The sequence below is a fragment of the Euprymna scolopes genome, chromosome 32 (assembly GCF_053919585.1).
Source record: "Euprymna scolopes isolate OS-2025 chromosome 32, ASM5391958v1, whole genome shotgun sequence".
In the NCBI taxonomy this organism is placed as follows: domain Eukaryota; kingdom Metazoa; phylum Mollusca; class Cephalopoda; order Sepiida; family Sepiolidae; genus Euprymna; species Euprymna scolopes.
In genome coordinates, this window is record NC_136513.1 from 64,654,094 (window position 1) to 64,667,783 (window position 13,690).

The 13,690-nt window shown below is 39.4% G+C and overlaps 1 protein-coding gene across 6 annotated transcripts in view; it reads left to right on the plus strand.

Annotated features, from left to right (window-relative positions):
• The window catches only part of LOC145256392 (echinoderm microtubule-associated protein-like 6), a 902,875-nt gene that overhangs the window by 529,841 nt on the left and 359,344 nt on the right, over positions 1-13,690 (plus strand). For all 6 annotated transcript variants that reach the window (XM_080115242.1, XM_080115245.1, XM_080115243.1 and 3 more), the window contains one exon: positions 6,014-6,119. In XM_080115242.1, the coding sequence (XP_079971368.1) occupies positions 6,014-6,119 (106 nt within the window). The remainder of the gene's footprint in view (positions 1-6,013; positions 6,120-13,690) is intronic.

Genomic DNA, 13,690 nt, shown 5'->3' on the forward strand with positions numbered 1-13,690 from the left:
AAAATAACTTTTCAAACTCCCATTTTAAAGAAAAACTTATTACGAAAACATCTGAAGAGAGCACACCCTAAGCTCGAAACGCGTTATAAAAATATTTTAAAATAAAAATATGATGAAAAACTTTTTAAAAAAAACCACAATTGTTGATGGCTACACTCTTGTAAATATAATTTTTTTTTCTCTCGTTGGAACTACACAACCATCACTTTAAATATATATATATATATATATATATAAAAGTAGAAATTAAATAAATAAATTAATTAATTAATTAAAAAGAAACAAGTGTTACAGTAAAAAATCAAATAAATTGTAAGTTATTTAACAAATTAAATAGAATAAATGAGTGAAAGTAAAAAAATTAACTAAATAATAAATTAAATGGATTAAATAAAATAAACGAGATAAATTATACAATGAGAGTAAATAAATAAGATACATAAATTTTTTTTGGAATGAAATAAATACAAAAAAGAGTGAAAGTAAATTCCAAGAAATGCTAAATCATTTTTAAAAAAATAAATAGAGAAAGAGAATGAAAGAAAAAAACAAATTAATAATAAATTATTTAATGAATTAAATAGAACAAAACTGTGAAAGTAAAAAATGAATTAAAAAATTAGCTATAAATGTAATTGAATAAAATAGTGAAAGTAAAAATCAGACAATGATTAATTCGATGAAAAAAATAAAATAAAAGAGTAAAAGTATGAAATCAAATAAATAATTCATTATTTAATATCTTTAATTGAGTAAAAGAATGACAAAATAATCAAATAATAAATTGTTTAATAAACCTCATTAAACTCTTTTATGATATTTGATTTATTTAATAATTCATTATTTGATTATTTTGTCAGTCTTTTATTCAAAGTAAAAAATTATTATGTGAATGAAAAAAATAAGATTGCAAGTAAATAAAAGTGAAAGTAAATAAATAATAAATATTTAAAAAATGAGTTTTTTTAATATTTATTATTTATTCGATTATTTACTTTCACCCTTTTATTTTAATACAATAAACACTTATTTTGATCGAATAAAAACTGTTTTCAATAGAATTTAAAATTTACATTACATTAACGTCAAATAATTCATAAATAAAAAAGCATAAATGAGATTTACAGATAAAAAATTGTTTTTTGTAAGTATATTTAGGAATAAAAATTATATCCCTTTAAAAATTAAAAAAAATATTCATACAATTTTACTGAAATCATTTTATTAATAAACCGTTTGAATATAAATTCGTAATGTATATTATTTATTAAAATATACAAATTTATTATTTTGAAACATTCATGTATTTATTTGTTTGCTGGGCTAATATTTTTCTTATACAATAATTATATGAATTCAAATTACTAACGTATTAATAAGTTATATACTATGATTTCCTATATTGTTTTTGGTAAAAAGGCGCTAAAAACGGAATTCGCAAATGAAATTGCTATCACTTTGTTATTTTACAATTGGCAGTATTCATTTTTATATTATCTCTACTTATATATAAACTAGCCTCGGTGGCGTGGCCCAGGTATTTGGGGGTCTGTGTTGAGCAAAAAAAAAAAAAAAAGTGGTTGTAGGCAGGCAAATTTGAAACCATACTGCAAAGGAGGAAAAGAACAAGGAAAAAAGTGACGTCTTTGCTATTGAACCCATCGCCAAACCAGAAGTGACGTAGGTTTTAATTAAAGTTAGTCAATCGAAAAAAAGAGGTGACTTTCGAAAATATAGGCGAAGAAAGTGACCCCTCCCTGTAGAAAACTGCCCAGATGAGGGTGAAGGAATTAATATTTTCAGCCAATTTTTCGATATTTGTTGTGCGAAGAGTCAAGCTTCGAAATGATACTGATTTCATGAAAATCTGTTGCCTCTATCGAAAGTTTTAGGCAGACATACAAACACACATATATACATTTAAACAGATAGGTGAGATTTATATTAGAGAAGGCACTGTGTGTGTGTCTGTGTGTGTATGTCTGTGTGTGTGTGTGTGTCTGTGTGTGTATGTCTGTGTGTGTCTGTGTGTGTGCATGTGTGTATGTCTGTGTCTGTGTGTGTCTCTGTGTGTGTCTCTCTCTGTGCGTGTGTCTGTGTGCGTGTGTGTGTCAGTGTGTGTGTCTGTGTGTGGGTGTATGTGTGTGTGTGTGTGTGTGTGTGTGTGTCTGTCTGTGTGTGTGTGAAGTCGTTCCTTATGGACACTCGAATTGCTGGGCTGATTTGGATTTCACACAAATGTATTTTATTTGTCTGGGAGTGTTCTTGGATAGGTTTTGTAGCGGAATGCCTCCGATAATGGAAAACATTCCAATTAAAGAAGAAACAGTCTGATTTTGACAAAAGTTAACATTATGATACAGCCTAATATCCTAAGTGCATTTGAAAAGTTTTATCACCTCACATGCAGAAGAGTTTGGCATATAAAATCAACAGTAGATTCTTTGATAAGACAGGGATGTGTTCGAAATGAATATTTCTGTTTAGAGCATAATCGAATCATGATATTTGACTTTTGCATTTTAAACTTTAATTCAAGCCATTATATAAAAATAGTTTTATAAAATCTATATATATAAAAGCGAAAATGTATGTATGTATGTTTGTTTGTGTGTCCGCTAAAAACTTTCGACAGACACGACGAAAATCCACAAACTCGGTATCATATTGAAGCTCTATCCTTCGCTCAAAAAATATCGAAAAATTGGCCAAAAACGTTAATTTTTTCACGTCGAAATCGACAATTTTCGACAGGGGAGGTCAACAAAAACTGTCCTTTCGTGACGACGACCGGTTCTATGCATGCGTCAGATGACGCCATGATCTGATTTACTTTAAATAGTTGAAAAACTGAACAAATGTCATGTACGTCACGTTAGCTCAGTTGGTTAGCGTGTTTGTTCGTTATCTAAACGTTTTGGGTTCGAATTGTGGTGTGAGATGTCTTCTTTTTTTTTTTCAATTTTTTAAATTTAAATATTGAACCAGTGTTATTTAAGTCATTTTTCGTGTAACGTTCGTTTTTCTGTTTTTTTTTTACTTCGCTTATCCACCCTGGACCACACACCCCAAAACACCCGGGTACCCACCGATTTTTTAAATTTTAATATCGAAACAGGCTTATTTAAGCCATTTTTCACGTGTTCGTTTTTCTGTTTTTTTTTTTTTTTTTTCGATTTTTACATTTAACATTGTTCGTTTGCCTTACGTTAGTTTTTTTTTGTGTTTTTTTTTCGATGTTTTGATACCCCCCCGCTTAAGTTTTAACGTTGTTTTCTTTTTTTATTTCGCTTATAACAAACAAACCTGGTTATTGACCTCATTTGCTGAATAGCTATTGCTCTACGACTTCCATGCGCGCACCTGTCAATTTGGTTCTTACTTAAATAAATTCAAACATCTTTCAGTAATTCATTCTTGCTGACCGATTTTATTTTCAAACTTCGCCTCAGGGCTTCGGGTTCGACCCCCCCCCCCCGGTTTCTTTTTTATTTAACAGCACACACACACACACACCTCTAAACACCCGGGCAATGCTGGGTACCCCCGCTAGTCAATTATAAAGTGCAATGCAGACTACAATGGAGTAAGTCATTGTGGAGAGGCATGTAAAACTTCATCTCGAAACTCCATGGTGGGTCCCTATCAAGAGCAGGTAATCAATCAATTTGATTGAAAATGGGCAATTTCATCGATTTCGATGACAATAAAAGTATCGGAAATGTGGAACATTCGTTGACTCTCATTCAATTCCGGCCAACAAGGAGTTACTTTGCTAATATTTAAATATCTTGAAAAATGAGGAAACAATTACTCGAAATTCTGTGTTTAAAACTAAACATTTTGGAAGATTAGAATTTAAATCATTTTAATCTTTAAAAAATGAACTGTTTTTGAGAATGTTTTTATTCTTTGCAATGTTTTGTCCTTTAGTACTCACATTCCGTGAGCATATTTTCAAAGGGAAGAATTGTTTTTTGTTTGGGTTAGAATCTTTTCCATCTTACATTAATCGTGGGCGAGGTTTTTACTTTGATGCATTGTTTTTTTTTTTTACTTCTTTACATCAAGTTCTACCGCAGATGTGCTAACGGTTATATCTCACAGGATTAGTGAATCTCTTGACAAAGGCTTCCTTTCTAGGGCAATTGCTCTTGACATATCAAAGGCCTTCGACAAGGTATGGCATAAAGGCCTACTTCACAAGATTTCCAGCTACGGTATAACTGGAAATGTTTTCTCAATCATTAAATCATTTCTCTCTGATAGGCTCATAAGAGTAGTGATTGATGGACAAAAATCAGAGGCCTGCAGTATTAATGCTGGAGTCCCTCAAGGGTCAATCCTGGGCCCAACTCTCTTCCTGATCTACATCAATAACCTCCCTAAACACATACTTAAATCATTCGTTGCTGATGACACGACCATCTATGGCAACACATCGAAGGCTGTAAATGACAAAGTTCTCTCTGATTCTCTCTCCTCTGATCTCAAGCGCATGGTTCAGTGGGGGAAGACGTGGCTGGTTACCTTCAATCCATCTAAAACCAAGCTCCTATCTTTACATCATCAACACTCTGATCCTCATCTGGCATCAATTGAAATGGATGGCTCTCGTCTAGGAGAAGCCCCATGTTTTGACAAGCTTCTGGGTTTGTCCTTTACTCCTGATCTGAAATGGAACACGTACATCAAGTCTGTTGCCAAGGTCGCTGGAAAAATGGTAGGATCCTTCTACTGCTCCAGAAGATATCTCTGATGCAATTCTCTATCTATATAAAAGCCAAGTACGTCCAAGGATGGAATACCGCTGATATATCTGGGCAGGAGCTGCTAAAAACAGCCTATCCTGCCTTGACAGAGTACAAAATAGACTTTGTGGCTTAGTGGGAGATGCCCTTTTCTCTACCCTGCAACCTCTCTCCGACAGAAGAGACGTTGCGAGCCTATCCTTGTTTTATCGTTATTTCCATGGCAGGTGCTCGTCTGAACTCCAGTCTTTAGTCCCCCCTCGCCAATCTTTCATGAAAAACACCCGTCTGGCTGAATCCACTGTGAAAAATTTCCCCCACTCTTTATCCGTGCCTAAATCAAGACGTCGATTCCATGAACAAAGCTTCTTTCTTAGAACTGCACGCCTGTGGAACTCTGCTCCGTCTGCCTGCTTCCCACCTGACTACAACTTGGATGTCTTCAAGTCCAACATAAACAAATTCCTAATGAACCACCGTCTTAAGTAAACACTTCATTAAATCTCCACACTAACGTACTGTACTTGCAATAATCCTTATCCCTGAGTGGCTTCCGGGCCTTGATAAGTGGTGACCACCATGTAAAAAAAAAAAAAAAGGTTACTTCTGGAGCGATTTTCAAATAAAAAAAGAACCTCAGATTATAGCATATATTGATGAGAAAAATGTTCATTTTTTTTTTTTTTCAATAAAATTATTTCTTAATTGAATTTAAAAAATAAATTTATCTAAAAAAAAAAAAGGCGAATTGTGGTGTAGATTAAAGCAGACACATATCCCAAACTGTTTTGGATCTCATTGTAAATTTTGCAATTTATTTAATCATAAATAATATTGGAATATCATTTTTCTTTATAAATAAAGTAATATTTCTTTTGAATAATATTTACCTGAACTAGTTTTCAAAATATTTTATGAAGATTTTCAATTTCAGGACATTCAATGTGTTGACTTTTTTTATGACTTTGGTAAATGTAAAAAACATTTCTGATTAAAATGAAAATAGTGCCCAGTAATATTTAATAAAGAAAAAACTTCTAAAGTAAAGTAAAGTGAATTAAGGTTGAAAATTTCATTGAAATCAAATGATTCCTACATTGTTTAAATTTAAATCTTGTTAATATTTCATGTACAATTTGTTCAATCTGATCTATGATTGAATTCAGAAACTTTCAAATTGTTATTTAAAAAGTTATTCCAACTTTTTAGTAAAGAAAATGTTTATTTTAAACTCACCGACTTACTTGTATACTTTTTAATAGGTTGGCCGAGATGCTACAATACACATTTGGGATGTTGATACAATGGCATCTGTATCAGTGCTGAAAGGCAATCATGAAAGAGGGATTTCGACTGTAGATTTTTCAGGTAATTTTGCTGCAGGATTGCCAGAGAACTTTGCTGCTGCTGATGTTTTTCCCACCCTTTAAAGATTGTTCATGATTTATGTTGATATTTCTTCTGTACTTTAATCTGATTTTGACATTTATTTGTAACTAGCAAGTAGTGCTGGGACGATTAATCAGAATCAGAACCGGAAATCAGAAAAATCAGACAAAATATAGCCTAATTTTCGATTCCAAACCGATTAAAAAAACGAAACAAGCACAAATTGTTTTTTTTTTATTAGAATGAGAAAGGCCACAGAATGGGTTATAAATCTCGTTTACAGATTTAACATTGATTCACATGGTTTAATTTAATTTAATAGTCATTTTTCGAGAGATAACTTGTTTATTCCATTTGTAAACTTTTCGCATCTATTCATTAAATGTTTATATGCCCTCATATGAGGAAGTTCACTTGATTATTAAAAGGTTTTAAATGCTCTGGATGGGGTTTTAAATTTTGTTGGTGCCAGTTGTATATGGACGGTGTCTGTTATTGGCTTCTTCTGAAATAATTACAGTTTTATGGCGTTTCTCTTTGGACACAAGTGAAAAATATCGATGAAAATCTCTGATGAGTTTATCAAAATTTTGGATAAAACGTATAAAGAGAAAATATTCTGAAGATTTTCTTAATTAAAAATGAAATTATATCTTCATTTAAACTTTCCCAAAAAGAAGAATGGGATTGGGATATTTATTAGTGTAATTAACAGAAAAAAAAATAATAATAAACAAATATGCAACAAATAAATGTTGCCAAATGTAAGACTCTTCTACATACCTGAATAAATTTATTTGTATTTAAAGTTCTTTTAAAGTGTATTTTTAGTTCAAAACTTGGAGTTAGAATTTTAAAAATGGCTGCCCAATAACCCTAGCAGAAGGACTATTGATAACCGCTCAAAATCGAAAATTAAACGCTGGTAGAAACTCAAATAAATGTTAACAATCGATTGAAAATGTTATGCTGTACGAGTATTTTGTTTAATTTTCGATTTTTGAGCGATTAAACAAGAATGGGCCGGAAATGAGTATCATTTTGTTATGATGTTATGATTTAGATCTCGTTTTGACTTGAGGACGCCGTCATACTGTCTGCCACGTGTCACCGTGACGACCACCACTCAAGTTTCATGATTCCTGACCGCTTTGGGGAGAAATTGACTACGTAGGGATTCACGCTACGATCGCTACCATGGCACCAAAGTCGAGGCACATGATCATGGTTACCTCCACAAAATTACGGGCAGAACGCTTAGATGCCTTACACACCATAGCGAAAATAACAACTCAAAAGAAACACAGTTTTCTCGACATGGGGGCAATTTCTTCATCACTAACCGTTTGTCTACAACTACGTCCGCGTGCTTGCTATATTTAGCGAAGCCAAGGAAAAGACAGCAGAAGGACCACCAGCCTCGCCATCACCACAACGCTACGGCTGTCGCGACCAATGCTACTACTACTACAACGAAGGCTTCGGCGCGCCTTCTAACAACAACAACTATCGCTATTGACACGGGATTATAACCATCACTGCTGCTACTACCATTACCAACGAAGGCTTCATCGCACCTTCTAACAACAACAACTATCGCTATTGACACAGGATTATAACCATCACTGCTGCTACTACCATTACCATAGAAGGCTTCGTAGCGCCTTCTAACAACAACAACTATCGCTATTGACACAGGATTATAACCATCACTGCTGCTACTACCATTACCAACGAAGGCTTCATCGCGCCTTCTAACAACAACAACTATCGCTATTGACACAGGATTATAACCAACACTGCTGCTACTACTATAACAAACGAAGGCTTCGTCGCGCCTTCTAACAACAACTATCGCCATTGACACAGGATTATAACCAGACACCAGCACTGCTGCTACTACTACTACAAACGAAGGCTTCGTCGCACCTTCTAACAACAACAACTATCGCTATTGACACAGGATTATAACCATCACTGCTGCTACCACTACTACAAACGAAGGTTTCATCGCGCCTTCTAACAACGACTATCGCCATTGACACAGGATTATAACCAGACCAGCACTGCTGCTACTACTATTACAAACGAAGGTTTTGTCGTGCCTTATAACAACAATAACAACAACTAACAACAATCTGCCATCTTCACCCCAAGGACAGCTCGTTATTATTCTGTGTTATTTATTCAAAAATAAATTGTTGAGTTCGTTCAAATCTTAATCCTGTGTTGTCTATTCTTTTTGCTTGTCACCATACGCTTCGTAACATAACAACTGGTGTCAGAAGCGTGCGACAGGTAGAATGGACTACTCAGGGTGCACCCGTAATGAACTTCTCAGTTTTATCAGAGACCAGAAATCGGCACTCCTCCAGCTAAAATCGAGTACATCACGACCAGACGAGGCCCTTATCACCGAAATAAAAGCGGACCTAGAGATTATGCTCTCCACCCTCAAATCGACCACCTTAACCGACACACCCAAAGCCGATAACAACGACTACAATCTGATGATCAGATTACAGGCCATACATGATTCGGTAAAGGATATAAAAAAGTTCAACCCCGGGAACGATGTTAACCGCTTCATCACGGATGTAAACAAAACATACATGATACATGTCAAGCCGGAAATCAGTACACACCCTAGTATCGAAAAAGAGTTTGTCAGAATCTGCAAACAGCTTCTGAACGAAGGGATATTCCAGCAAATGACGGACTCCCAACACGACACATCTACCTTCGAGCAACTCAAAGCATACCTCATAACGACCCACGGCAGCCAAATGACGAACTTCCAGCACCTCAGCCGGGCTTGGTATTTGCAGCGTCGAGATGGGGAGAGATTGACAGATTTCGCCGGCCGACTGGAAAACACGATTAGAGAGGCTGCAGTACACATAAAGGCAAAATTTAAGTCGGACCACTCACGGGAAATACCTGCAGATACTGTCTTCTCTCTCATGGGTGCAATGCTAATGAGTGAGAAGGTGAAAGCCTGGACACCGAGCTTATACCCACACATCGTCAAAACAATGGATAAGCATTATACGGCGGGTGGGATAGCTAGTGATGTACAGCGGTACATCGACTGTGGTGTCAAAACGGACGATGAAATTAATGATAGTCCCATCGCGTACTATGCAAACAGGCCACAACGATCTGATCAAAGGACCAGGCGAACTGAACACAATGTGAACAGGCAAACTCTCCGCCCACAGGCAAGGAAAGATACCACAACACTGCGCAACACCAAACCCACTGGCACTCGCGGGCATTTTCAGATGCGCAGGGATGATGAACACAATCAGGATGCTGAGATCTGCCAAAACTACATGAAAGGCTATGCATGCTTCCATGGACGCAACTGTCGGTACCGGCACCCACCTCGTGCCCAGGCATATATCGCAACAGACGACAAGGATATGCCACCGGAAGATACTCTCCCCACTACCATGGCCGAGGATTTTCAATACGGACCAGGCGAGATGTGATGGCTCACCCCGTGGTCCAACAGACTCACCATCACATATTTAACTTTCATCAACACTCGGCGCAGAAGTCACCTTTCGTCAACACACATTTCATGATCGAGGGAGCTACGTTCTCGGACATATCTATGTTGGACTCAGGCTGCTCCACTTGCATTATGCCAGTATCTCGAATACCCGAAAAGATCAGACGTCGAATAACGCCATCCAACGTGCATGTGAGAGGCATAAACGGCAGCATCCATATCCTTGGCGAACTTAATTGTGGCATCACCATCGGCAACCACGATTCACCCAGGTTCGACGGGATCAACATGCTGATAACATCCGCTATATCTCCAATCCTGATCGGCCAAAGCATCCTTGGTCACAGCACACTAGACTCCTACACAATCGACCACCAAAAATCAACGATCGAATTCAGACGCACGCTCGCGTCCACTCCGATAACTCACACGGCAGCAATACTACCAGCTCTTACACAGAAGATACCAGCTGATGATACCACATTTGGAGCCCACACCATCGATCATCCCACTAGACTCACACAGCCCAGCCTCAAGACACTAAATGAAAAACTACACTGGCTACAGAGTAATGTGGGTGTGGCATTGCCCAACCATCCAAACCGCGACGAACTGGAGGCCACAGCAGACTTAATCATCCGCTTCGCCGACATCATGGGTACCGAAAAGGGAGAAAAGGGTACCTTCATCAGACCAGTTCGAATACCAACCAATGGCCAATCCCGCTGTCAGAAGCAACACCCAATCGCCCAGGCTCTCGAGGCTGACGTCGATGCTGAAATCATGCACATGGCCGCCAGAGAGATCATCGAACCATGCAAGGACCCCAAGGGTTTTAATAGCCCTGTATTTGCCGTTCGCAAGAAGAACGGGGCAATCCGGGTAGTTGCCAACTTCAAAGCAACACTCAACAAGGTCCTAGTCGATCTCGACCCCTACCCCATACCTACGATTGACCACCTGTTCCACAGAATCGGTGAAGGAAATAAATATTTTGCATCCCTTGATCTTCGCAGTGGCTATTGGCAGATCGCTATCGACGAGCGTGATCGACACAAAACTGCATTTACATGGAAGGGCAAATGCTACCAATACACACGACTCGCCTTTGGTCTCACATCTGCCGGACAAATCTTCTCCCGCTGCATAGCTGAAGCCTTGGCCACTGTTACATCTCGCACCAACATATCCTCGTACATTGACGACAACCTAGTCCACGCCAAAACATTTGAAGGATACATACTGGCACTGGAGCAACTATTCACCGCCCTACGTAAATTTGGACTAAAATTGAATCCGGATAAATGTACCTTCCTCGCGAACGAAGCAAAATTCCTCGGTCGCATCGTAAATAGCAAGGGTTTCAAGGCCGACCCCGAATACGTCCGCGCCATCATGGAAATGAAGCCTCCAACAACAAAAAAGGAACTGCAAGGCCTCATAGGTCGTTTAGTGTGGATACGGCAATTCCTGGAGACACGGGTACAGGAACAAATCAGGTCGGACACATTTTCCAGCATCATGACCCCCATCCATGAACTGAATAGGGCTGGCAAACCATTTGCATGGACTGAGCAGGCGGACAAGGCCTTTAATAAGATAAAGAAACGACTGTCCTCGCCTCCTGTCATTTCATTCCCTGATTTTGATCAACTCTTCACGCTCACCACTGATGCGAGTGACACCGCATGTGGGGCCATCCTAATGCAAGAAGATGACAGGGGAAAGAAGAAGATCATAGCAGTCGCTTCACACATATTTAACACCACGGAACAAAACTGGTCCACAACTGAACGTGAGGCATACGCAATAAAGTGGGCCATAGCAAAATTCGACTACTTCCTACACAGCCGCCCCTTCGTCATCTTCACCGACCACAGATCACTAACCTATCTGGATCAGCGGGTATTCAACAATGCCAAAATCCGCAGATGGCAGGAAGAGATCGCATGTTATAAATTCGTCCTGGAATTTGTGGAGGGCGAATCCAATGTCTGGGCCGACATGCTCAGCAGAAGTCATGGCCAAAGAAAAAATAACACACCAGCTGACGCCAACCCTGCAGGCAAAACATTCAGAATCCAGGGTTCGGACCTACGTATTTACATCCCATCCTGGTGTATGGACGAAATTGATGGATCAATGCTCATCCCCGAAGCACACACACCTCAGAACACCCGCCACCACAAGAATATTGTGGATGCGTTCTTTGCCTATCACTCCTCATCGACCATCCCCACAAAATACAATTGCGACCATATCAATATCGCTGCTGAGCAATGCACAGACAACACACTGTCGAGAATCATCAAAACCCTCCAGACGAATAACTCCAGCAAAAACTGTAACATCGACCCCGATGACCATCGGGCCCCCATACTCAACAAATACATCCACCAGTTCTACCTGGAGCCCGGCACATCTGTCTTGATGATTAGGGACAACAATCATTCCCCAAAACTGGTCGTACCATACAAACTCCGTCCCAAGTACCTGCATCAGGCCCATGACTGCATCAATCATTCAGGTATCGCCCGCATGCGCGAACATCTATCCGGCTACTGGTGGGAATGCAAGGACCATGACATTAGGACGTATGTCAACTCCTGCGAAACATGTGCCAAGCAGAAGGGTAACTATGGCAAACGTAAGGTCTGGCCCACCGGGCACTGCAAACGTGGAGAAAGACCGTTCAAAATCATCTACATTGATTTCGTCACGATGCCAATTTCAAAGGGGAAACGCTACATCCTAACCATGCTGGACAGTTTCAGTAGACACCTTACGGCTGTGCCGTGTTCCAGAGATCGTGCGATCGATGCTGCCCGTGGAATTTACAGTTTCTTCCTTCGACACCGGGAAATACCACGCATTGTTTCATCCGATCGCGGAACCCACTTCACGGGGGAGGTATACAGGATCTTTTGCCAACTCACATCAATCACGCAGGAATTACATTGTGCCTGGCGACCACAAAGCTCAGGTAACATTGAACGACAGCATCGCACGATGAAAAACGCCATATACATGCTGTGCGAAGATAGAGACTGAGTGGACCGACGTCCTCGAATCCGTCATCTCATCAATGAATGCTACCATCAACAGTGCCACTGGAGCGTCACCACACTATATAATCACTGGTCGGGAGCCCAACATTGGTTTGCCAAGATTACCCGACAACAGTATCACAAACCCCAGCCCCACGGCTTACGGCATGCAGGTCAATGCCCTGTTAAGACAAGTTCATCGACACGTCGCGCTGGCCAACAATGAAGCTGACCACGCCCAAGACCCAAATTTAGACAAGGACATGAATAAGGAACCAATACAAGTCGGTGACAAGGTACTAATCCACCTGCCTCAATCAGCTATTGCTCACGCATCTCACCTACCCTGGATCGGTACCTTCGAAATGGCTAAGACCAACAGCATGGTGATCCAGATAAAAAATGATGATGGCCAGAGTGAATGGGTTCACCGGGCACATGTCCGCCGATTAATACCACGTCCAAAACATTTGTCCCCCAATCTACCTCCTCTACCCTACCCAACTCGTCAATCTACCGAAGAGACAACGCCTCCACCCAAGGCAGGGGCACACAGAGCGTTGCAGGACCCCATATACATAGAAAACCCTCGACTACCGTCCGGATACAGATCGGACCTGATTCGGAATTGGTCAACACGAGGCCAGCTTCCTAAACGATTTAAGGATTTCATCATGGGTTGATTCCATTCACACATGCAACTATGACCGCACTGGACAATTCAAGCCAAAATGAGATCTGGGGGAGCTGTTATGATGTTATGATTTAGATCTCGTTTTGACTTGAGGATGCCGTCATACTGTCTGCCACGTGTCACCGTGACGACCACCACTCAAGTTTCATGATTCCTGACCGCTTTGGGGAGAAATTGACTACGTAGGGATTCACGCTACGATCGCTACCATGGCACCAAAGTCGAGGCACATGATCATGGTTACCTCCACAAAATTACGGGCAGAACGCTTAGATGCCTTACACACCGTAGC